This window comes from Emericellopsis cladophorae, assembly GCF_022114955.1.
Source record: "Emericellopsis cladophorae strain MUM 19.33 chromosome Unknown NODE_10_length_638493_cov_120_236322, whole genome shotgun sequence".
NCBI classification, from domain to species: domain Eukaryota; kingdom Fungi; phylum Ascomycota; class Sordariomycetes; order Hypocreales; family Bionectriaceae; genus Emericellopsis; species Emericellopsis cladophorae.
In genome coordinates, this window is record NW_026250935.1 from 332901 (window position 1) to 353898 (window position 20998).

General features: G+C 58.0%; 8 protein-coding genes across 8 annotated transcripts; 5 read left to right on the forward strand and 3 right to left on the reverse strand.

Moving 5' to 3' along the window:
• Positions 1-487: 487 nt before the first annotated feature.
• On the reverse strand, positions 488-1881 carry J7T54_002120 (elongation factor Tu; the record flags this gene model as incomplete). Its single annotated transcript, XM_051504725.1, has 2 exons — positions 488-1621; positions 1684-1881. The coding sequence occupies 2 exons, from the start codon at positions 1879-1881 to the stop codon at positions 488-490; spliced, it is 1332 nt and encodes a 443-aa protein (XP_051363816.1).
• A 686-nt stretch (positions 1882-2567) lies between these two features.
• Positions 2568-3053, forward strand: J7T54_002121 (Processing of GAS1 and ALP protein-like protein; the record flags this gene model as incomplete). The annotated part of the gene is made up of 1 exon (XM_051504726.1): positions 2568-3053. The coding sequence occupies one exon, from the start codon at positions 2568-2570 to the stop codon at positions 3051-3053; it is 486 nt and encodes a 161-aa protein (XP_051363817.1).
• Positions 3054-4375: 1322 nt separating this feature from the next.
• J7T54_002122 (uncharacterized protein) lies at positions 4376-7050 on the forward strand (the record flags this gene model as incomplete). The annotated part of the gene is made up of 3 exons (XM_051504727.1): positions 4376-4452; positions 4542-6067; positions 6119-7050. The coding sequence occupies 3 exons, from the start codon at positions 4376-4378 to the stop codon at positions 7048-7050; spliced, it is 2535 nt and encodes an 844-aa protein (XP_051363818.1).
• A 248-nt stretch (positions 7051-7298) lies between these two features.
• On the reverse strand, positions 7299-8766 carry J7T54_002123 (saccharopine dehydrogenase; the record flags this gene model as incomplete). The annotated part of the gene is made up of 3 exons (XM_051504728.1): positions 7299-8245; positions 8312-8697; positions 8756-8766. The coding sequence occupies 3 exons, from the start codon at positions 8764-8766 to the stop codon at positions 7299-7301; spliced, it is 1344 nt and encodes a 447-aa protein (XP_051363819.1).
• A 476-nt stretch (positions 8767-9242) lies between these two features.
• On the forward strand, positions 9243-10387 carry J7T54_002124 (60S ribosomal protein L4-B-like protein; the record flags this gene model as incomplete). Its single annotated transcript, XM_051504731.1, has 2 exons — positions 9243-9447; positions 9531-10387. 2 exons carry the CDS (start codon positions 9243-9245, stop codon positions 10385-10387), a joined length of 1062 nt encoding a protein of 353 aa, XP_051363820.1.
• A 334-nt stretch (positions 10388-10721) lies between these two features.
• J7T54_002125 (uncharacterized protein) lies at positions 10722-15644 on the reverse strand (the record flags this gene model as incomplete). Its single annotated transcript, XM_051504732.1, has 1 exon — positions 10722-15644. The coding sequence occupies one exon, from the start codon at positions 15642-15644 to the stop codon at positions 10722-10724; it is 4923 nt and encodes a 1640-aa protein (XP_051363821.1).
• Positions 15645-16431: 787 nt separating this feature from the next.
• J7T54_002126 (Thiol-specific monooxygenase-like protein) lies at positions 16432-17826 on the forward strand (the record flags this gene model as incomplete). Its single annotated transcript, XM_051504733.1, has 1 exon — positions 16432-17826. The coding sequence occupies one exon, from the start codon at positions 16432-16434 to the stop codon at positions 17824-17826; it is 1395 nt and encodes a 464-aa protein (XP_051363822.1).
• Positions 17827-18260: 434 nt separating this feature from the next.
• Positions 18261-20232, forward strand: J7T54_002127 (Aromatic amino acid aminotransferase-like protein; the record flags this gene model as incomplete). The annotated part of the gene is made up of 3 exons (XM_051504734.1): positions 18261-18402; positions 18583-19510; positions 19563-20232. 3 exons carry the CDS (start codon positions 18261-18263, stop codon positions 20230-20232), a joined length of 1740 nt encoding a protein of 579 aa, XP_051363823.1.
• Between the last annotated feature and the right edge of the window lie 766 nt (positions 20233-20998).

The following is a 20998-nucleotide window of genomic DNA, read 5'->3' on the forward strand; positions in this document are numbered from 1 at the left end:
AGTCGCGATGGAACGGAAAGCCACGCGCACAAGCATTCTGGGCTTCGGATTAAGGAGTTACTTGGCTTGCTGGACTTGAGAAGTCGCGTTTCACACAGCATCTCTCTGGAGGTGATAGACGAATCCTATGGCATTGGAACACTACAACACAACGACAGTGGCGATTGAAGTGATGCGTGCACCCTTGATTTTCATTCGAGACCAGTGTGACAGCGGAGGCATCTCTCGCAGGGCAATCACACCGAACATGTCGAACTACTACTTCACACTGCGACAGCATGTCGGCCAACAGTGCGCCGGCTACAGCCTATCGTGCATCGGTCTACCATCGGCAAATCCACTGTGACCAAGACTCGTAAGACATTTCTGAACTTGAGCGGGAAAGTGATTGTGCATTTGTACATGATTTTGATATCATACAGCCTCTATCATCATACATATCCGCCAGGCCCTATATTAGTACAACTACCTCCCCATCATTGCTTGCTTATTTCAGGATGCGCGTAACCAAGCCAGTGGCAACTGTGCGACCGCCCTCACGGACGTTGAAGCGCTGACCAACCTCAATAGCGTTGGGGTAAGTCAGAGTAGCAACCATCTCGACGTTGTCACCGGGCATGACCATCTTGTGGCGAGCGTCCTCGACGCCCTCGGGCCAGGTGAGGTCAACAGCCTCGTCCGATGTGCGGAGGTACAGCTGGGGGCGGTAGTGCTCGTGGAAGCCGCTGTGGCGACCACCCTCCTCCTTGGTGAGGACGTAGAGGGATGTCAGGAACTGGCTGTGGGCCTTGACGGTACCGGGCTTGGAGACGACCATACCACGCTTGATGTCCTCGCGGCGGATACCACGCAGCAGGAGACCAGAGTTGTCACCAGCCTGCGACTGGTCGCACGACTTCTTGAAGGTCTCAATGTCTGTGCACTTGGTGCGGATGACCTCACCACCCTTGCCGACAATCTCGACCTCCTCCTCACGCTTGAGGACACCACGCTCGACACGGCCTGAGACGACGGTACCACGGCCAGAGATGGAGAAGACGTCCTCGACAGCCATCAGGAAAGGCTTGGCCATGTCACGCTGGGGGGTGGGGATCCACTCATCGACAGCCTTGAGGAGCTCGTCGATCTTGTCGGCACCAATCTCGGGCTTCTGGTTCTGCATGGCCATGAGCGCAGAGCCCATGATGACGGGGGTCTCGTCGCCCTCGAAGCCATAGGTGGTCAGGAGCTCACGCATCTCCATCTCGACGAGCTCCAACATCTCGGGGTCGTCGACGGCGTCGACCTTGTTGACGAAGACGACAATCTTCTGGACACCGACCTGACGGGCGAGCAGCAAGTGCTCACGGGTCTGGGGCATCTGGCCATCAGAGGCGGCGACGACGATGATCGCACCGTCCATGTTGGCAGCACCGGTGATCATGTTCTTGATGTAATCGGCGTGACCAGGGCAGTCGACGTGGGAGTAGTGGCGGTTCTCGGTCGAGTACTCGATGTGGGCAGTCGAAATGGTGATACCACGGGCACGCTCTTCAGGAGCCTTGTCGATGGCGCCATACTCGAGGAAGTTGGCAAAGCCCTTCTCGGCCTGGCGCTTGGTGATGGCTGCGGACAGAGTAGTCTATACCCCCATGTGAGTCTCTTGTATTCAACAGTAGCTTCCGGTCAATTTGTGGATTCTACCTTGCCGTGATCGACGTGACCAATGGTACCAATGTTCACATGGGGCTTTGATCGCTCGTAGGTGGCGTATGTGCGGTAGACGTGGCTCAGACCCGCGGTCGACTGAGTCCTCAAGGCCGACTGAAGGGGGCTGCTGGTCTTGAGGCCATGGCGCGCGGTGCGCAAGAATGGGGCGATCGATCGGAAGGCGGTCGACATTTTTGTGACGAGAGACAGAAATCCAGAATTACAAGAAAATAAAAAGGTCTAGAAGAACAGAGATGGAGAGAGAACGGAGTGACCGGGGGGAGGGTGACGCAAGTCAAGTCAAGTCGAGATGATGCCGCCAAAATTTTCAGAGTTCATCGTCGACTGGCGTTGAAGCTGGTTCCGCGCAGGGGGTCGAGTCGCCGGAGCAATGTGCCAGGTCACGTGAGCACGCGAATGATCATGTCGATGCCAAGTCCAATCGACCAGGTAAGGTACCACACATTACACTGGATGTAATGGAGCAAGACATTGCAGTTGTCTACATCATCATACAGCGGCAGCAGTATAATGCATTGTGGTTTTTGCTGCTGGGCTCAGGCTATGAGGGACTATTCGTTAACATGAACTCGGACAACGGCACTGCGTCCTTCGAACAGTCCACTTTCGGCCAAATCCATCAATCAGAGATGAGCCGAATATTTCATTCCTAATACGCGATTCGCCCTCGCGTTTGTTCCGGCCCTTCCAATTCACTCAACGACAGATATATAATATTTTGCGCTGCATCCTTTTCAACGGACGTACCTGGATTCCTATTAACGCATTTTCGGACTCTCTGGAAAAGCCATCAACCACCTCTCACGCTACGTGAACCTTGACTCTGTATCACCTCCTACACTATCACCGTCACCAAAATGTCCAGCCACGAGGACGAGCCGCCGGTTGGCCAAACTGAGCTGAACGACTTTGGCAAGCTCACCTATCAGTTTCTCAAGTTCGGTCAGAATGCCAGTAGCAACGTGTCCAATGCGTTCAACGACATGACTATCCATCAGTGGCTACGTCTCGTCGTCATTGTGGGCGCCTACCTGCTCCTCCGCCCCTATGTCACCACATATCTCGGCAAGAGGCAAGTCGAGAGCATGGAGAAGCAGGACAAGGCGGAAAAGGAAAAGGCCAAGATCTCACCCAACCAGCTTCGCGGGGAAAAGGCCGGGCCTTATGAGGAGGAGGAGCACGACGACGACGACGAGGGCGCTGAAGCCACGGGCGTGTCTGGTTGGGGCGCCAAGGCGAGGACGAGGCAGCGTGTCATGCTGAAGAAGATGCTCGAGGCTGAGGAGAAGAGGCGGTGGGAGGAGGAGGAGGACGAAGACATTGCCGATCTTTTGGAAGATTAAGGAGGGACAACGTCACGTCGAAGAGGGCAGCAGGCGCATTTGCCATGTGTCCGCTAGGGCCTAGACAAAGGTTGACAGTGTTGATGGTGGGCGTTGGTACCAGTAAGCTATCAAGGGTTGTCACACAAGGCGCAGGGCTGAAGGGTCTGCGCTGGCGTTCAAGGGGTACCTTAATCTTGGTGGGCTGGAAAGTATATTACCCAGGTCTCGACACTGAGGCGCTCACCTTCAAAGTAATGGATATAGAAGTGGCGTCTGAATGTATTACATTCCTCACAGTCACGCCAGCCGCCCTTGGAAGCCATGTCCACGCCCTTGTGTGTATCTTTGGCGCGTGAGCTTTGTAGGGTTAGTTGATGTTCACAAGCACCAGTGGGCTGCTGGCGATGACAGTCGGCATCGCCGCAATCACATTGTCGACCAGTGTACTGGTCCGCTGTTCGTCGGTCGACCGGTCGACAAAACATGCCTGCTGATCCTAGTCTAAGCCATGGAACATGTGCATCAAACAGGCGCGCGGCAGCTACTACTGTGCGACAGACACGTGGACAAGGGTGCACCACAAGAAGGGAATCATCTTGGCCTACACTTTGACCGGGCGGGTGGTCAACTTGAGGTATACGTAGTACGTTCGTTACTTGCACCAGTACCTTGGAGGAGGCATAATTATATCAACAAGTATAGGTACGTCGTCGCGGCGACTGCAACTGGGCGTGTTCGTGAGGCCGGTGAAGGAGGGCGGGGCCCGACAGGCCAAGCCAAGTCCATGCAGTCGGGCGTCAACAAGGCTGGAACGTCATCGGCCCTCCATGACAGACAATTGAGTTAGTGGCCCGGTATCCGGACATGGGCGTTGGGTGCCATCAAGAGGGCTCCAGTCGGCCGTTGGTGGCTCGCATTGTTGATCAATGCACGTAATTGGGGCTGTCTTTGCTTGTCTGACATTCCGCTGCTTCTCGAAACATCCTCGCCCTTGACACAGGCTTTCTGTTGGATGAATTGCGACGCCAGCATCGTTTCCTTCTGCCGACACATCCTCCCACATCCTTGATTGTTTGCCTGCAATTGCTTGGTACCCCTCGCCTTATCCTCCAACTAACCCCCCCCCTCCTGGGTGTCTGCTGTGCTGGTCCACGCCATCCGCAGCAGCACAATCAATCATTCGAGGCGACAGGCCTTTGCAGAAGCTCATCCACGCGCTTTGCCATCCGGTGGAGGACACAACTCTATCGCAGGCCTTCTGCAGACGACTCGACGCTGTAGCCGTGGCGGGCGATCATCATGCTGGAACCCGTCCCGACGATAACATTTTGCGGTGCACCATGAGTGATCAACTCGACCTTCAGGCCGTTCTGCAGAATGGCTACTTCAAAACATCGCGAGCAAAGCCTGCGCAACAGTATGCGGTCCTCCCCACCCTGCAGACCAGAGCAACGCACTCACCAACAACAGCGGGCAATCTCCAACCCTGACATCGCAATCAGACAGCTCCCCACCGCCGCTCGACTTTGTGCTTGTGGACGACTCTTCTCGCACCGAGCAAGAACGAGCATTGGCACTGGCCGATCCGCGACCACCACGCACGCGACCACCACCGCCGCCGACATGCGAAGACGAGGCAGAGGCGCTGGCCAAGGAGTTTGGGTCCCTGTGCACCGACACATCGGCAGACGAACCTCCGTCACGGGGCGACTTTGAGCAACACCCGATCCTGCTCGAGGTGCACGAGCACAATCCCGAGCGCCGCTTCGTGCTCGTTCCTGACTCGCCTGAACCTAGTGCGCCGGCGGAGAGCCAGAACAAAGACGAAGGATCAGACACAGAGAGGCGTCGCAAGATCCAGTCCGATAGCGAGCAGCCACGCTACCCACACGTTGATCGCAAGTATGAGCCTGTCTTTGAAGAGAAGCTCACGGCAGAGCCACGACCTGCCAATCCTCGTAGAAGGAGCAGGCAGGATCTGCCAGCGTTGGATACGGCGTACCGGAAAGAACGTACAAAGTCTGCCGTTGGTCCTCGGCCAGAGGCCTTTTCTGCAAGGCCCGGGGTGTCTCATAAGGAGGACTTGTTAACGCCGGACTCGGTGAGGAATGGCTCCAGCCGAAGCGACAGGGTCTACTACGAGACTGCATCGTCAACTACGGGACCGCGGCGCATGGCTCACCAGAAGAGCTTCACCAACCTGACAGATGACCGGAGAAGAGACAGGCCACAGCGACGCGAAAGCCTGAGCCCAGCTCGTGGCATGCGCTCGGAATCAAACCCCGATCCTAGGAAGTCAAGACGCAAGGTGTCTGTCGACCGAAGCGAACCAAGGTACAGAGACGAGCCGCTGGGAGCCCGCGGCAGCAGGCGGGAGAGCCAGCTGCCCCCAAGACGACCTGAGGAACCGACCCCCGTGTCAGCATCCTCGCAAAGGCCGAGGGGACCCAGGCCACGGCAGGAAGGCAGCCGATCGAGCGACGAGAAAGAGGCAAGCTCGGCACGTACCTCGACTCGTCCGCGCCGCAAGTCGACATCGGTGCACCAGGATAGTGAACCGCGGCATGTCTCCGAAAAGGAACGAGCACGCTGGGTCGATGATCGATCTCGCTCACGAGATCTCTCTGCGACAACCCAGACCACGCCCATCGTGGGTGCTCGCGAACCTTCTATGCACCCAAGGGCTTCTGCAACGTTCCCCATTGCGGGCGACTTTCATCGCTCGTACCCGGATGATCTCGCTTCGGGAAGACCACCTCGCGTACCACCGCATGCTAGCCAACCAGCACCATCCACTTCCACGCCCGCTGTGCCTTTACCAGCGTCGGTACCAATGGAAAGCAGTTTCCACAGCACAGCCTCGGGCACGCAGGGTTCTGCTAATTCCAATATGTGGCCCCCTCAAGCATTTGATCCCGATCGGGACGGGCTACCGACAGACAGGCAGCCAGTGAGCAAAGACATCGGTTCCTACCGACGCTATTCCGAAGGACACGCCCTGGACGGCGTGCCTCAATTTCCGGAATGTCCTCGTAAGCAGCCCGTTGCAGGCAAAATGGATTGGCTCACGCTCCCGCACTCAGACCTCAACGTATGCCCAGATTGCTACCAGGCTGTATTCGCGAACACTGAATTCCGCACGCAATTCCAACCCATGCTGCGGCCGACAGACCGGCCCTTGGCGTGTGACTTCGGTTCGTCGCCTTGGTATCGCATCGCGTACCTGCTCACGCTGAAGAACGAGCACCCGGACCTGAGGCTGTTGCACCAGGTGGATAACGTTGCTGCTGCGTCACGCAACCAGCCGTGTCCTGGAAGCCGCAAGGCGCACAGGAACTGGTTCACCGTAAGGGACCCGTACAAGCGACGCACCGTCCCGAACTTCACCGTCTGCTACCAATGCGCGAAGATGGTGGAGGTACTTCTTCCCAACCTCATGGGGACGCTTGTGCCCGACGCACGCCCCGAGCCCCCTCCTAGTGTGTGCGCGTTGCATTTCAAACCACAGCGTCGACGATTTGCTCTATACTTTGATATTTTTGAAACAACTGCAGACAGGGCCGTGAGGAACAATGAGCCGCCCGACGTCAGCGCCCTCGCGTCCAAGATCGAGCGGCTAAGTGCAGTCGAGGAGTGCCGCGAAGATACCCCGATACCGAACGCGTACTGGCACACGATGCAGTACTTGCCGGAGCTCACCGTCTGCAGCGACTGCTTTAATGAGGTGGTGCGGCCGAGGATCAGCACCGATCTCCTGGCGCGCAATTTTTACAAGGACCCGCAACGACTCCAGCTGGCCACCTGTCAGCTGTACTCGGAGAGAATGAGAGAGATCTTCAGCAAGGCCTGTCGGCGCAACGACTCCAAGTATCTACGCGCCAAGGTCATTGAGCGAATGCAGGTGGAGATGGATATACACGCCCAGTTGGTGAAGCTTGACAGAGGGGGGCACGATGACGCGTATACAGAGGAACAAGTGGCAAGGCTGATCAGCGAATGGAAGACATGGGAATGACGGACATGACTGATGAAATTGGAGTACAGCGTTCGATGACAGCGTTTCCCGAATAGTACAGGATGAGCTTGATCTGATTTGCGTGAGTGGTTTCCCTGAGTGAATTGGCGAGGTACAGGCGCACAACGATATCTTCACTCATGGCGCGCGCTGGATGGTGGCGGTGTTGGTATACACCAGTCTATCATTTTTTACTTTGTCTTTTGTCCCCTTTTTGTCCTATCTGCTGCAGGTTGGTCGCCGCGCGCTTACGAGATGGTCTTCTCAATCATCTCCACACCGTACTTCTCCCTCAACTCCTTGATGAGGGGCTCGCAGATGTCCATCGACATGGGCGCCAGGATACCCTCCTCTGACAATGTGCCGTTCAGGACCTGCTGGACGGCCACCGCGCAGGGGATACCGACGAGCTTGGCCATGGCCGAGTAGCCCTTGGGGTCACCGTACTCGACGAGCGTCGCGGTGCGCCACTCCTCGGAGCCGTCGGCGTTCTCAATACCAAACTTGTGCTGCAGCATGACCATGTCACGCTCACCCTCGGCGTACTGCATCTTCTTCTCGAGCGAGCCGCAGAGGACGTCGAGAGGGGTGCCGCGAGGCTCAATCTTCTCGTCGGAGAAGAGGCCGATCCAGCGGAGACCGCGTAGGATGCGCTGCTTCTCCTCCTCGGACGCGAACTTGCCCTTGGAGACAATGGCCGCCTCGAGGTCCGCGGCGCTGCTGGACTTGGCGCCAACAACGTGGGCGGTGGCGTCCTTCCAGGCAATGGGCTGCTTCAGGACGTCGCTGGGCGTCTCGCTCAGGAAGCCAATGTCGACAATGACCTTGGCGAACTGGGGGAAACCCTGGTAGCGCATGGAGCCGCGGGTGATGTTGTCGGCCTCGGGGATGTTGTAGCGCTGCTTGTAGGGGGTCGAGTCACGGTTGGGGTAGGCGACGAAGGCGTAGCCGGGGTAGATGAAGTAGGGCTTGGCCGAGTCCATGAGATCCTCCGAGGCGATCTCGACAATCTTGCCATTCTCCCACACCTTGGCGGCGTTGCGGAGGGCGAGCAGGACGCCGCGTGCCGACCAGGAGAACTTGTAGCCGAGAGGGTTGTCAGAGTCCTCGGGGGCGGGAAGACCACCGCAGTAGGAGAGGAAGGTCTTGATCTTGCCGCCCGCGCGGTGGACCTCGTCAATGGTCTTGACAGCATCTGTCTACGGCGTTAGCGTGCTTCAGCAGGCATTGATGGAGGGATGGATGGGTACATGGCACGTACACAAGTGGTCGATACCGGGGTCCATGCCAATCTCGTTCATGACGGTGATACCAGCCTCCTTGGCAGCCGCGTCGAGCTCCATCATGGCGGGCGAGATGTAGCTGGTGGTGACGACATGCTTCTTGTTGCGGATGCCCGACTTGATCACCAGGGCGTGGAAGGTGTAGGGGATCAAGCTGATGACCAGGTCGTGCTTGGCGACCTCGGCATCCAGAGCCTTCTCGTCCGAGACGTCGAGCGAGATGGGCGTGGCCAGCTTAACGCCAGCGGACAGTTCCTGGGCACTCTTGAGGGTTCGGCAGGCGACGGTGACGGGGATGCCAGCTTCAGCGAGGACGTCGAGCGTGGGGCGGGTGACGAAGCCCGCACCGAGCATAAGAACAGAACTGCCGCCATTGTCAGATACAATGCCATTGGTCTGTTTGCAATTGGAATGCAGCTTACTGTTGAGCCATGGTTGCTGTGAATTGTGCAGTTGTGTGGTGATGCTTCAATTCAAGTCCCAACTTTAGAATTTCAGCCCGTCACGTCAGAACTTGGAGGCGGGGTGGCCATTAGCTGCCGACATCGCTTGGAGGGGCAGCCGGTGAAAGGTCGGCACCGCACAGTGATTGAAGCACAGTACGAACTGTGCGGGAGACATGGAGGTCACGTGCCGGCGCCGCAGGGCTCCCACTCCACTCTCAGCGGCGGGCCAGTGCTTCTTAGGGCGCCCACCAAATCAAACAGCCACGCAGCGAAAATTCCTTGGTGTGAAATTTATCGTGGCCCGCCAAACGTCAAACCTTGAATCCCCCCCGACATCCCCAAACCAACGCCGCATCACGACCGAGGTACGCACGCCCTCTTTCCTGTCGACAAGCGACGCAGAAGGACTCCATCGAACGGAATACTGACTCTGCTTCGAATAGGTCCAAGTCCCACCGTCACAATGGCTTCGCGACCTACCGTCTCCATCATCGGCAAAGATGGTGCTGCCACTGGCAACACCCACCCCATGCCCGCTGTCTTCAGCAGCCCCATCCGCCCGGACATTGTCCAGGAGGTGCACAAGGGCATGGCCAAGAACAAGCGTCAGCCCTACGCCGTGAGCGAGAAGGCTGGTCACCAGACCTCTGCCGAGTCCTGGGGAACTGGTTAGTCTACACTGGGGGGGTGACGAGAAACGGGAGAATGAGGCATCTTTGAAGGAGTGGACGCTGACAGGATTTCTCAACAGGACGTGCCGTCGCCCGTATCCCCCGTGTCTCTGGTGGTGGTACTCACCGCGCCGGTCAGGCCGCCTTTGGTAACATGTGCCGTTCCGGTCGCATGTTCGCTCCCACCAAGATCTGGCGCAAGTGGCACGTCAAGGTCAACCAGGGCCAGAAACGCTACGCCACCTGCTCTGCCCTCGCCGCCTCGGCCGCCGCGCCCCTGCTGATGGCCCGTGGCCACCAGGTCATGACCGTCGCCGAGGTGCCCCTCGTCATTGACTCTGGCATCTTCGAGGCCGGCTCCGTCCTCAAGACCGCTGGCTCCGTCGCCATCCTCAAGGCTGTCGGTGCCGGCCCCGACATTGACAAGGTCAAGGGCTCCAAGAAGCTGCGCGCCGGCAAGGGCAAGCTCCGTGGCCGCCGCCACCGCCAGCGCCGCGGTCCCCTCGTCGTCTACGACCCCGCCGTCGATGGCAAGGAGCTCGTCAAGGGCTTCCGCAACATTCCCGGCGTCGAGTCCTGCCCCGTCACCGCCCTCAACCTGCTCCAGCTCGCCCCCGGCGGTCACCTTGGCCGCTTCGTCGTCTGGACCTCGGCCGCCTTCAAGGCCCTCGACGAGATCTACGGCTCCACCACCGAGCCCTCGGCCCACAAGCGCGACTTCCTCCTCCCCAGCAACGTCGTCTCCCAGGCCGACCTCACCCGTCTCATCAACTCTTCCGAGATCCAGTCCTCCCTCAACGCCCCCAAGGGCGATGCTCTCACTCGCCGCTCGGCTGTGCAGAAGAAGAACCCGCTTATCAACAAGCAGGTCATGCTTCGCCTGAACCCCTACGCGTCTCAGTACGCCAAGGAGGCTCAGAAGAGCACCAAGGAGTAAGGGTACCCTCGGTTCGAGAGTGCTCTTGCGAAGGGAGGGTCTGCCTGGTGGGTGTGCAACAGGTGGACGATTTGTCTTTTCTGGAAGGGTTTAGCATGGATGAACTATGGAGGCGTCAATGGCTTCTGCAGGAATTGATCTCACAAAAGAAGAGTCAATTTATGACAATTTCATTTGTCTTCATTATGATCAACATGTCTTGCCCCGTCCAAGTGATTGACTGTACTGTGCATCACCCACCTATGCTCACTGGTAGGCTGTTGACTTGGAAAGCTTGGGTATTATATATGGTATGTAGTTTCAGGCATCCATGCAACATATTCCTCTGTACTCATCATCTCCCTTTGCTTTTCTTGGCCTTGTCCGCGGCCGCCTTTTTCACCTTGCCCAGCATCTTCTCGTCCTTCTCGACCATGGTCCACCACCTCCGTAGCCCCTCGACATACTTGAACTCTGGATCGTTAATCTCCACTGGTGGCCCTCTGATCTGCGGCAGTCCATCGTGGTCACTCTTCTCGAAAACGGCCCATGCAGAAGCATCCACAGATCGCAAACCGTATCCGCGGCCCGCCATAGCCTGCACTTGGAACCGCCGGAGCAGAATGATATCCCCGGCATGCACGGTGGGCAGGGCCTTCTTATGCGGACGGAAGACATTGGCGACCACCACGGCTGAACCTGTCGTAGAAGATGCCGAGGAGGGGTCTGTCAGAATGAGCTCAAGCATAAAGTCCTTTGGTCCGTTCTTAACACGTTCCGAAGGCGCGGGCGTCGCGGTGACAACGGCCAAGTAGTCGGCCACCCGGTTCAGGTGACTGCGCAAATTGCTGAGGTTGAGATAATCAGGCAGAGTTTCGCGAAGCTGCTTGCCGAGCTTCTGCTTGAGGCTGGTCATGGTCTCCTTCTCCTTCCCACCCTCTGCCGTGGCCGGCGAGTGACTCCGGAGGTTGTGGCTGGTAGGACGCGCTGCTGTAGGCGAACTGCTGGAAGCCGCCTGTCGCGTCTCCAACTTTGGTTCGGGCGTCCGGCTTCGGCGGTTGCGTCTTGCCTTGGGAGATGCTTCCGCCCCCCGCTCAGGTGCGGCATGCCTTCTAGCCTCTGGTGTTGGCGTCTCAGATGCCATCGCCAGGCGCAGGCTAGGGTCGTAATCCTCAACTTCCGCGCCCGTAACATGGAGGGTTGGGAGCGGCTCGGCCTCGGAGCTCGAGTTCGCGTCTTGGCCCATACTCCTCGTGACGTGGATTGTCGGCGGAGATGTGGCCTCATCTTGCGCGTTGCGTAGGTGGGAGAGGGCCGTGGCTGTCAGAGCTGGTCGGTCTCCGTCTTCTCCTGCGACCAAGGGTGTGCTCTTACGGTGGTCCCGGTTGCGCAGTGAATGGAACAGACCCGATTCCCGCCGTGAGCTAGTTCCGACTTTGACCTTTGACCTTGTCATTCTATGAGCTTGAGAGTCGGAAAGGTCGTTGAAGCTCTGGTCTGCCGAGCCATCGTGCGATGCAGCTTGGGTGGTCCGCTCGTCTGCTGTCACCTCCTCCAGGGCCTCGCTCTTGGCCCGTTGTTCCACGTACTCAAAGACTTCTTCTTCCGTCGGATCGTCCCCAATGACCTCACGCATGGCTTCGTCAGCCGCTTCCGCTTCGATGCTGTCAATGGCTTTTTCCTCGGTGGATGGCACTGGGGCCTCATCTGTGGTGGCATCGGCGGCATTGTCTTTGGTAGTTTCGAGGTTCTGCGTAGATTCGTACTCGGACATTATCTGCTGCTCTGCGAGCATAGAGTACTCTTCTTCTTCGTCTTCCTCATCGTGCCTGGGCTCTTCCAAGCCCCGGTCGTCGTTGTGCACGACGTTTTCATCACTAAGTTGTGTTTCACGAGGCGTCGGTAGCTGTTGGTTTCGCTGATCGCCTGCGGGTTTGGCTAACGGGGCGTCGCGCTCAAGCGGCTCGGCGTCTGCGTGCGTGGGTTGTTGAGCTTCGGCGGTAGAAGTTGCAATCCCTTGCGGCTTGGGTGTTTCTACTACCACCTCCGCTTGGGCGTCTGAAGTCATGTGTTGCTGGGCCTCGGCCTCTGCCTCACTGTTCTTCTCAACGTTTTCAGCACTGTCTGCCACGTCGCCCATATCTGACTTCTTCGTTGCAGACCCCTCCAAACCCAGCGCATTCTGCTCCTCATGTGAAGGCTGTGATGGTATGACGACGGATGACTCCATGACCTCAATGACGGTGTTCGCGTTGCCCAACTGGCCTTCCACGCCGAGCTGGGTCGCCAGGCTCTGTTCTACTAGCTGCGCTGCATTGTGACGAAGCCGGCCCGAGTCAACGAGGCTCATGGAATCGTCGATGAACTCCGGCTGATCAGCTTGCACGGGGCTAGGAGCCTCTTGACCGACCGAGACAGGTGCATGGTCTATGACGGCGGACGAGATCGTAGGAGTCGGCCGGTCTTCATCCTGTACCTCCTTGTCAGAAGGTTCTTGCTGCTCCCCGGTAGGCTGATTGTCTGAGGGCTGCACTTTGTCGATAGACATTCGATCTGCTTCAAAGACCACAGGAGACGATGGTGCATCATGCTGCTGCTGCTGGAAATGCACCCGGACGTCAGCACTTAGCTCGGTGCCCATATCTTCATTACGGGTCGGAATTGGCGTCTCTTCTTCTTGCCCGGCATCTTTCTGTGCCTCCGTCTCCATGGTGGCATCAGGTCGCTCATCCACATGATTGTCAGTGTAGTCATACTCGACATCAGAATCCGTTGGCGTATCAGGATCCGAGGTCTCGTCGTCCGCCTCTTCGGCGTGTTCTCGAGAGGCCTTGACGACTATTTCTTCAGGAACTTGAGCGGGCATGTCATGTCTTTCATCATCTCCACTTTCTGCCGTCTGGTGAGAGATAGCAGGAGCTGTGAAGTCGTCTTTCTCTGTGAGTGCCTTCTGTTGCTCGCTTCCCTCGGCCTCGACGCGAACATTTGAGGGCCTGTGGAGTTGGAGCTCAACGGCTGCCAACGATGGCTGCGCTTGTTCGATTCGAGTGGGCGCAGTTTTGGGTGGCGGCGGCTCATCATCCTCTGAATCGGATAGTAGTGATACAAACACCGGGGCTGAGGGCGCAGGTGGCTCCTCCTCCTCCTCTTCCTCTTCCTCTTCCTCTTCCTCTTCCTCTTCCTCTTCGTCATCCTCGTCGACCTCCTCAGACTCATCATACCCGTATCCAATGGCCTCGTCGTCTTCCTCATCTTCATAATCATTGCCACTCTCGTATTCGCCGCCTTCAAAGTCGCCAGCGTCCTGCTCGAACTCGCCCTTGAGGACCTCAGCGCCCTGATAAGACCGACTACCAGCGACGTCCCGTTCTGCTTGTTCGTCGTCTTCAGCAGCCGAATCTTCGTCTCTGTCCTCCTCAAAGTCGACAGCCTGCTCGTCTGGGTCACTCTGGTCAAAGGGAGGACCCTCTTCCCCGTCAGTCTCAATGACATCGTCATCCTGGGCCGTGTCGTAGTTGCGTAGATCGTAGTCTTCGCCTGCCACTGAGCCTCCATCTGAACTCTCCGCCGAGCCTTCGACCACTTGGCTCGTAGGTGCCGACACCTCTGTGCTCCCGACATCTGTCCCTTGCGTGGTAGCGCCCCTTGCGGAAGTGAACCGACGGGGCAACCACGCACTGTCCTCGTCCTCTTCTCGTTGCACGTCTGCCTTGGGCTGCTGGTAGTTGATGTTGTCGCCCGGCAAGTCAGCACTTGGCTCGCGTGGTGGCGAGGAGCTGTCGAGAACGACTGGATTTTCCATCGTGTTGGTCGGCGGCGGCATCTGAGGTGGCATGGACGTCAATGTCGACCAAGGGGCTTGCTCGAGCTGCGATGGTGCAAAGGGAGCAACGTCGTGCTGCATGCCAAAGTCAAAATCCTCGGCAGGTGCACGGTCATCGGGATCTGGGTAGCTGGTATGCTCGCGAAGATTGTTGTCGTCTGGCTCGGGATAGACATTGCCCGTGCCAAAGAGTTCGGTCGAAGCAAAGACATTATTGGCTTGTCCGCTGGGTGCACTGGGGGCTGGTTGGGGCTCGCGGGCTGTCGAGAATCCAAACAAGGTGCTCGCAGCATCCTCATGGGCCATACTCAGCGGCGGCTGGCCAGCTGTGTTTGTCAGAGGCTCATGGGGCGTATTAAATGGATGCTGTTCTCTGAATGAACCAGCGCCCTCCGTGATGCCCTCGGAGTGTGACACGAGTGATGTCGTCGCACTTCCAGCTGGCTGCGAACTGCCGTCCAAGCCCCAAACCCCCGGACCAGGCGGTGATGGGGCGCGAGGAACAGTCATATCCGCAGTCGGCGCACTTTGGTCATGTTGGGCCGGAGGACTCGAAGCAGCTGCGGGCGAGTCTGCTGGCTGACTAAGTTGAACACCGTCGTCGACCATCGTCTTCGCTTTCGGGAGCTTCATAAAGGTCACTGGGATCTCATCCTCGCCGTCGTCCTCGTGCACGTCCTCAACCATGCCATCTTCCTCCAAGTCATGGCGCTCCGGCTCTGGGCTAGGCGATCGGCTTGTGTACCGCCAGTTTGCGTGCATGCTGAAGCGACTTTTCTTTTTCTTCCTTGGCTTCTCGTCATCCAAACTCTCCAAATCGCCTTCCCACAAGGACCCGTAGGATACTCTTGCCCTCTTCAAGAAGGCTGGCGATGCAAACTCTTCCTCCAGAAAGGCTTGGGTTGCGGATCGTTTCGCGGTGGGAGTCGGCGTGGTGAGAGATGCATAGCTCGGTGGCTCCATGACCGGTGAAGCAGGATCGTCCATCGGCGTGACCTCCACGGGCGGCTGTACGAGTGCTTCCTCTTCTTCCTCTTCAGCGTTTATGTCCAGTACAATCTCATCTCCGCCTTCGGCCCTCTGCACTTTGGCACGCAGCCTATTCTTGAACCTGAGCTCATGCTCGCTAGCATTCGGCCGAACGGGCGGCGTAGCCTTTAGCCATTCCACGCCCTCGAGGCTGAGCTCAACCTGATCGCCGCTTGCTATGGCCGCTTCCGACACGGCGCGGCCAGCTGGACCGACGAACTCGATACGAATTTGGCCCTTGTTGTTGCGGAGTCGGAAGTCGGGCTCGACGAGTCTGAAGGCACTTGTGCGGGTTGCAATGCTGTACGGCCAAGTGATTGTGACTTCGCCCCGTACTGAGCGACTGGGTTGGTCTGGCAGTTGGGGGGCCAGTTGGGCGATGGCCGTGTGCCTAGACTCGCCTTTCGTCATGGTCGAGGCGTCCATGTCCTTCGTGACGCGCCGATGGGTCGATTGCAGTTAGCTGAGAGTCGCAATGTGGGTTGGCGCATCTGCACGTCACTTTCGGATGGAGAGGGCAGCACCCATCGTGGGATGGTCGACGATATTTCAACGCGTGGCGTGGCTGGAGTGGTGGAAGTACGATTGCAGATGTCGAGCGGGCGGGTGAAGTGCTGAAGGCAAGGTTGCGATAAGCAAGTCACTTGTCAAGAACCGTCCGTAACTGATGCGTCTGTTGGCGTCAATGGGCAGCAGCTCGACAGACAGGTCGACGCGGGTGGCTGCCGCATTGGGAAGGCGGTGAAGGAGTTGCTGGCTCACTCACGTTCAGCCTTGGGCTCTCACTTCGATCTCATACTAACTTACATGTACTTGTATCTTGCCTGAGAAAGGTGGTAGTTCTTCGGCAACAACTCAGATGGCTTTCTGTGCTATTTCACTATGATAAGTATGATATGGTATGCCCAACACTGCGCAGCGGGGATGTCCATCGAGTTCAGCTCAGAGCTGTAGTCAATGACGACAGGTGAGGAGGCGGTTTGGTCAGTGATGTACTGAAATGCAAATTCATCCAGGCCAGAGACTCTCATCAGTCAGGCCAACATATATAATACTAGTAGTCAGCTCATCACAATGCTCGCCAAGCTTCGGTGTCGGCGTGTGGACGTGACTCGGGGGTGCTGCAGCCCCACCACTCAACTCGCCCGACCTCGTCATCCGACTCATGCCAATCCGCGGGTTTTGGCCATGACAACCTACCGCTTGTTATAAGATGGGCTCTCTCACCTCGCCTGCATTCTCCGTTTCCAAGATCGCCGTCATAGGGGCTGGGCCCTGCGGTCTCGCGGCGGCCAAATACCTCAAGGCGCAGGGCTCCTTCAGCCAAGTCACTGTCCTGGAGCAGCAGGATGAGGTGGGCGGCGTATGGAACTACAAGGAAGAAACGCCTGGTCCTTCGCCCATACCTCAACAGGACCCCTTCCTACGGCCGGATGAGCCCTTGAAGCAGGACAGCGGCAAGGCGCCGATATTCCCATCACCAATGTATCACAAGTTGCACGCCAATATCCCAGGCCAGCTCATGCGATTCTCCGACAAGGCGTTCCCCAAAGATGCCTGGGCGTTCCCGTCACGAGAGTATATCCAAGACTATCTGCTCGAGTATGCAAAAGATGTACGAGATCTGATCCGCTTCTGCTACCGAGTGACACACATGAGCCTCGCGGCAAAGGACGGACATGACCGCTGGAGGGTTCAGGCTACTTCGACAATAGGGGAGGGCGAGCTTGATGAAATCTTTGATGCCGTCGTCATTGCCAACGGACACTACGCTACGCCTTTTGTTCCTGCAATCAGCAACATCAAGGATTTCTCGGAGCGCTATCCTGGAAGTATCATCCACTCCAAGCACTTTCGACGGCCCGATGCGTACAGGGGCAATAAGGTTGTCGTCGTCGGGAACGGACCTTCAGGGACGGATATTGCCCTTCAAATCAACGGCGTCTGCAAGCAGCCCGCCCTCTTGTCGGTCAAAGAGGCCACGCCAGAGGAACGGCTGGCGCATACTGGCTGTCGCGAGGTGCCGCAGATCAGCGAGTTCCTCGTCGAGCAACGAGGTGTGCGCTTTACTGATGGCTCGGTGGAAACCGACATTGATGCAGTCGTCTTCTGCACAGGATTCATGTACAGCTATCCCTTTCTAGACAAGAAGCTCGGGCTCATCACAGACGGCAAAGGGGTGCACGGGCTGTACAAGCACCTGATCCACATTGAGCATCCGACACTGGTTTTCCCGGGATTGAACATTAAAGCCATTCCCTGGCCCACTGCCGAAGCGCAGGCGTCCGTCTTCGCGGCGCTCTGGGCCAATACACTCGCTTTACCATCGAAGCCCGAGATGCGCCAGTGGTCACAGGATCTGGAGAAACGGAAAGAGGGCGCGCTTCACGTGTTCAGTTCGCTAGAGGATGGGCACTACATCAACGAGCTACACGATTGGGCGGCGCAGGCGAGTTTCCTAGGTAAAGAAGGGCCGCGGTGGGATGATGAGAAGTTCTGGGAGAGAAAGGTGTACGCGGATGCGAAACTGCGCTTCGAGAAGGCAGGGGGCACAGCCAAGACCCTGGACGAGCTGGGTTTGCGGTATGAGCGGGAGAGGACAATATGAGGGGGCGGTAGTATTGTTGTTGGCGTCAATGGTGACGATCATGTAGTAGCGGAGTGCACGGATGGACAATGGTGATGGCAATGTCAAGATGAAGGGCAGCTGAGGCCATGGCGAAAGGCAAACTGAACTGACAGCTATTATAATAAAGACCGGGTCCATCATCCGGCGGACTAAGGACTCCGCAATCCCGGCCATACCTTCCTTGAATGACCTCGATGGGGGCCCCTCTTGGATTTGTCAGGCTCACTCACCTGTGACCCGTCCATGATCCTTATCTACCTTCCGATCATCGACTTCACTCTCGGTGTTTGCTTGTTTGCTCCGCTTCTCACTTGCTCCTTGAAACATATTTTCGCTCGTTTGATCTGCGCCTCCGTTCAGCAACCATTCTCGACAGAATCACACGTCTTCCACGGGCAGGCAGACAACCAGACATGACGCCACACTCGGAGCCGCTGGCTCCCCCACGGGATCTCAGCCACCACTTCACACGCGCCACCAAGAACCGCCAGGCGTCGGCCATCAAGATGTTCTACAAGTTCTTCCAGATCCCTGGGATAGGAAACCTGGCTGGAGGTACGTTTTGTCCTCGTCCTTCTAACCTTCTACGTGACAAGCGCTGGACGCATGAGCACGCTACCGAGGTCGACGCCTCATTAGCGTGAGCGTACGTCTCATTAGCATCATGCATGTCCACGTGGAGAGTGAGACAAGGATCGTCGCGCGCCGCGTCCGACTGACGGCTGAGCAACGCAGGACTTCCCAACGTCAGCCTCTTCCCCTTTGACACCCTCGAGGCGCAAATCGCCAAACCGGAGCGCTGGGATCCCACGCCCAACGAGTCTGGGACTGGCGCGCCATCGGCCTCCCACATCACCGTGCCCAAGACCAACTCGGAAGCCGACCCGCTCAAGAAGATTGATCTCTCCACAGGCCTGCAGTATGGCACCGCAGAGGGCTACCCACCACTCAGAAGCTTCATCCGCCAGTTCACCAGGAATCACCTCCATCCCCATGTCCCCTACCTGGACGGGCCCGAGGTCATCCTCACGTGCGGCAGCACCGATGGCTTCCACAAGACGATTGAGATGCTCATGGAGCCCTGGGTGCCAGACCGCGATCCCGTCGAGGCCAGGCCCGGCATGCTGTGCGAGGTTTTTGTCTACATGAACGCGCCCGATACCGCCAGGCCAAAGGGCGCGCAGATGGTCCCCGTCGAGGTTGACGCCGAGGGCATGCTCGTCCACGGCAAGGGTGGTCTGCAGGACGTCTTGGAGAACTGGGACCCCAGGAACGGCGCACGGCCCAGGCTCATGTACTCGGTCACCATGGGCCACAACCCCACGGGCGGCGTGTTGTCGGTGAAGAGGAGGAAGGATATTTACCAGCTGTGCTGCGAATACGATGTCATCATCGTGGAGGACGACCCCTACTGGTACCTGCAGTACCCCTCGGCCGCCGAGGAGGAGGCCAAGTCGCGCGAGCTCCCCTTTTCCATCCGCGAGCACTACAAGCCGACAAAGTCGAGTGGATACGAATTCCTCGACTCGCTCGTCCCCTCGTTCCTGAGCATGGACGTCCAAGGTCGCGTCATCCGCCTCGACACATTCTCCAAGACGATTGCTCCGGGCTGCCGTCTAGGCTGGATCACGGCGCAGCCCGCCTTTATCGAGCGTCTTCTCCGGTCCGTATGCCCCCCCTCACTTCCTTCTGCCAGCGTGCTAAACCCCAAGCAGCATCACAGAGACGACCACACAGCAGCCCTCGGGCTTCGTGCAGACCATGGTGGCCGAAGCCATCATGGGGCCCCAACCGCCCGCCGCCACGCGATCCTTCCTCTCCCTCTCGCGCACCGAGCAGCAGTCCTTTGAGGGCTGGCAGACCGACGGCTGGGTCCGCTGGCTCTCTGGCCTGCGGGGCGTCTACGAGCGCCGCATGAACACCATGGCCTCCCTCCTCGACGAGCACGCCTACCAGCTCAAGCAGTCCACCCCCGTCGCCGACCAGGACACCGAGTGGGGCGTCATCTCCAAGACGAAGCTCATGAGCTTCGACTGGCCCCGCGGCGGCATGTTCATCTGGCTGCAGGTGCACTTTGAGTCGCACCCGCTCTTCAACGCCCGCGGCACCACCTACCCCCTCCTCGACGGTCCGCTCATGAGCAAGGCCCTCATGGTGCATCTGACAAAGACGCCCTACAAGGTCCTCGCGGCGCCGGGCACCATCTTTTGCGCCAACGAGAGTGTTCTCGCCGAGCGCGGGTGGCGCTTCTTCCGGCTGTGCTTTGCGGCGGAGGAGGATGAGGCTGTGGGGCCGAGCGCGACGAGGTTTGGCGAGGGCGTGCAGCGTTTCTGGAGGATCAAGAAGGTCGAGACCATTGAGAAGCTTGTGGACGAGCTAAACTAGGTATGAGCTGTCAGCGAGGCAGAATCTCTGGCTCGATGGAACGTTGAAAGACAGGCAGGGTTTGTTCAGTGGATGCTGTGGTGGGCGAGGTGTAGAGAGGGGTTACGAGGGGTCGGCAGAGATTGATGGATAGATGCCATCAACACCATCCGAACCACATGCCCGAGAAGATTTCATGTGTTTGTGTGAAGACGTCCAACCGAGGGATGTAGACTGCTGCTGCCGCACCGTCGCTATCATACCTGCGGATCAGATCGGATCCAGGGTATTCCGAATTCGCACGACGACAAGACATGGGCGTTGAGCAGCACCCAGCCGGTTCAGGAGCTCCTTTGTTGAGTGCGAGTGGCATGTGAACCGAGTACGTACCTTGCTTGGCAGGGCTGGTTGTCTCACCCCGCGTTGTGAGGAGGATCGGCTGGGGCAGCCGAGCCGACGATGCACCCGTGGACGGACTGGACCGTGAGCGGTGAGAGGAATCTGGGGACAACTGACAAGCATCCCGAAATTGTTGAGCGCGTGTGTTCTCATGCTGGCCGACTACATGTCATCAGGATCGTATGTACGGATACTCCAAGCCGACTGGATGCTGGGCAGCTGGACGGTTGTCGAGAGCATCTGCTCTCGCCCTGATCTAACCTTTGCCTTTCACAAGCCAAGCTAACTGTCTCGCGGCCAGCAGAACCCTCATGAAAGCATAGTTAGCCAGAAAACCGAGGCTCAACGCGGCCAAGCCCAGCTCAGGAGGTGGATGGAGCCGCGCGTG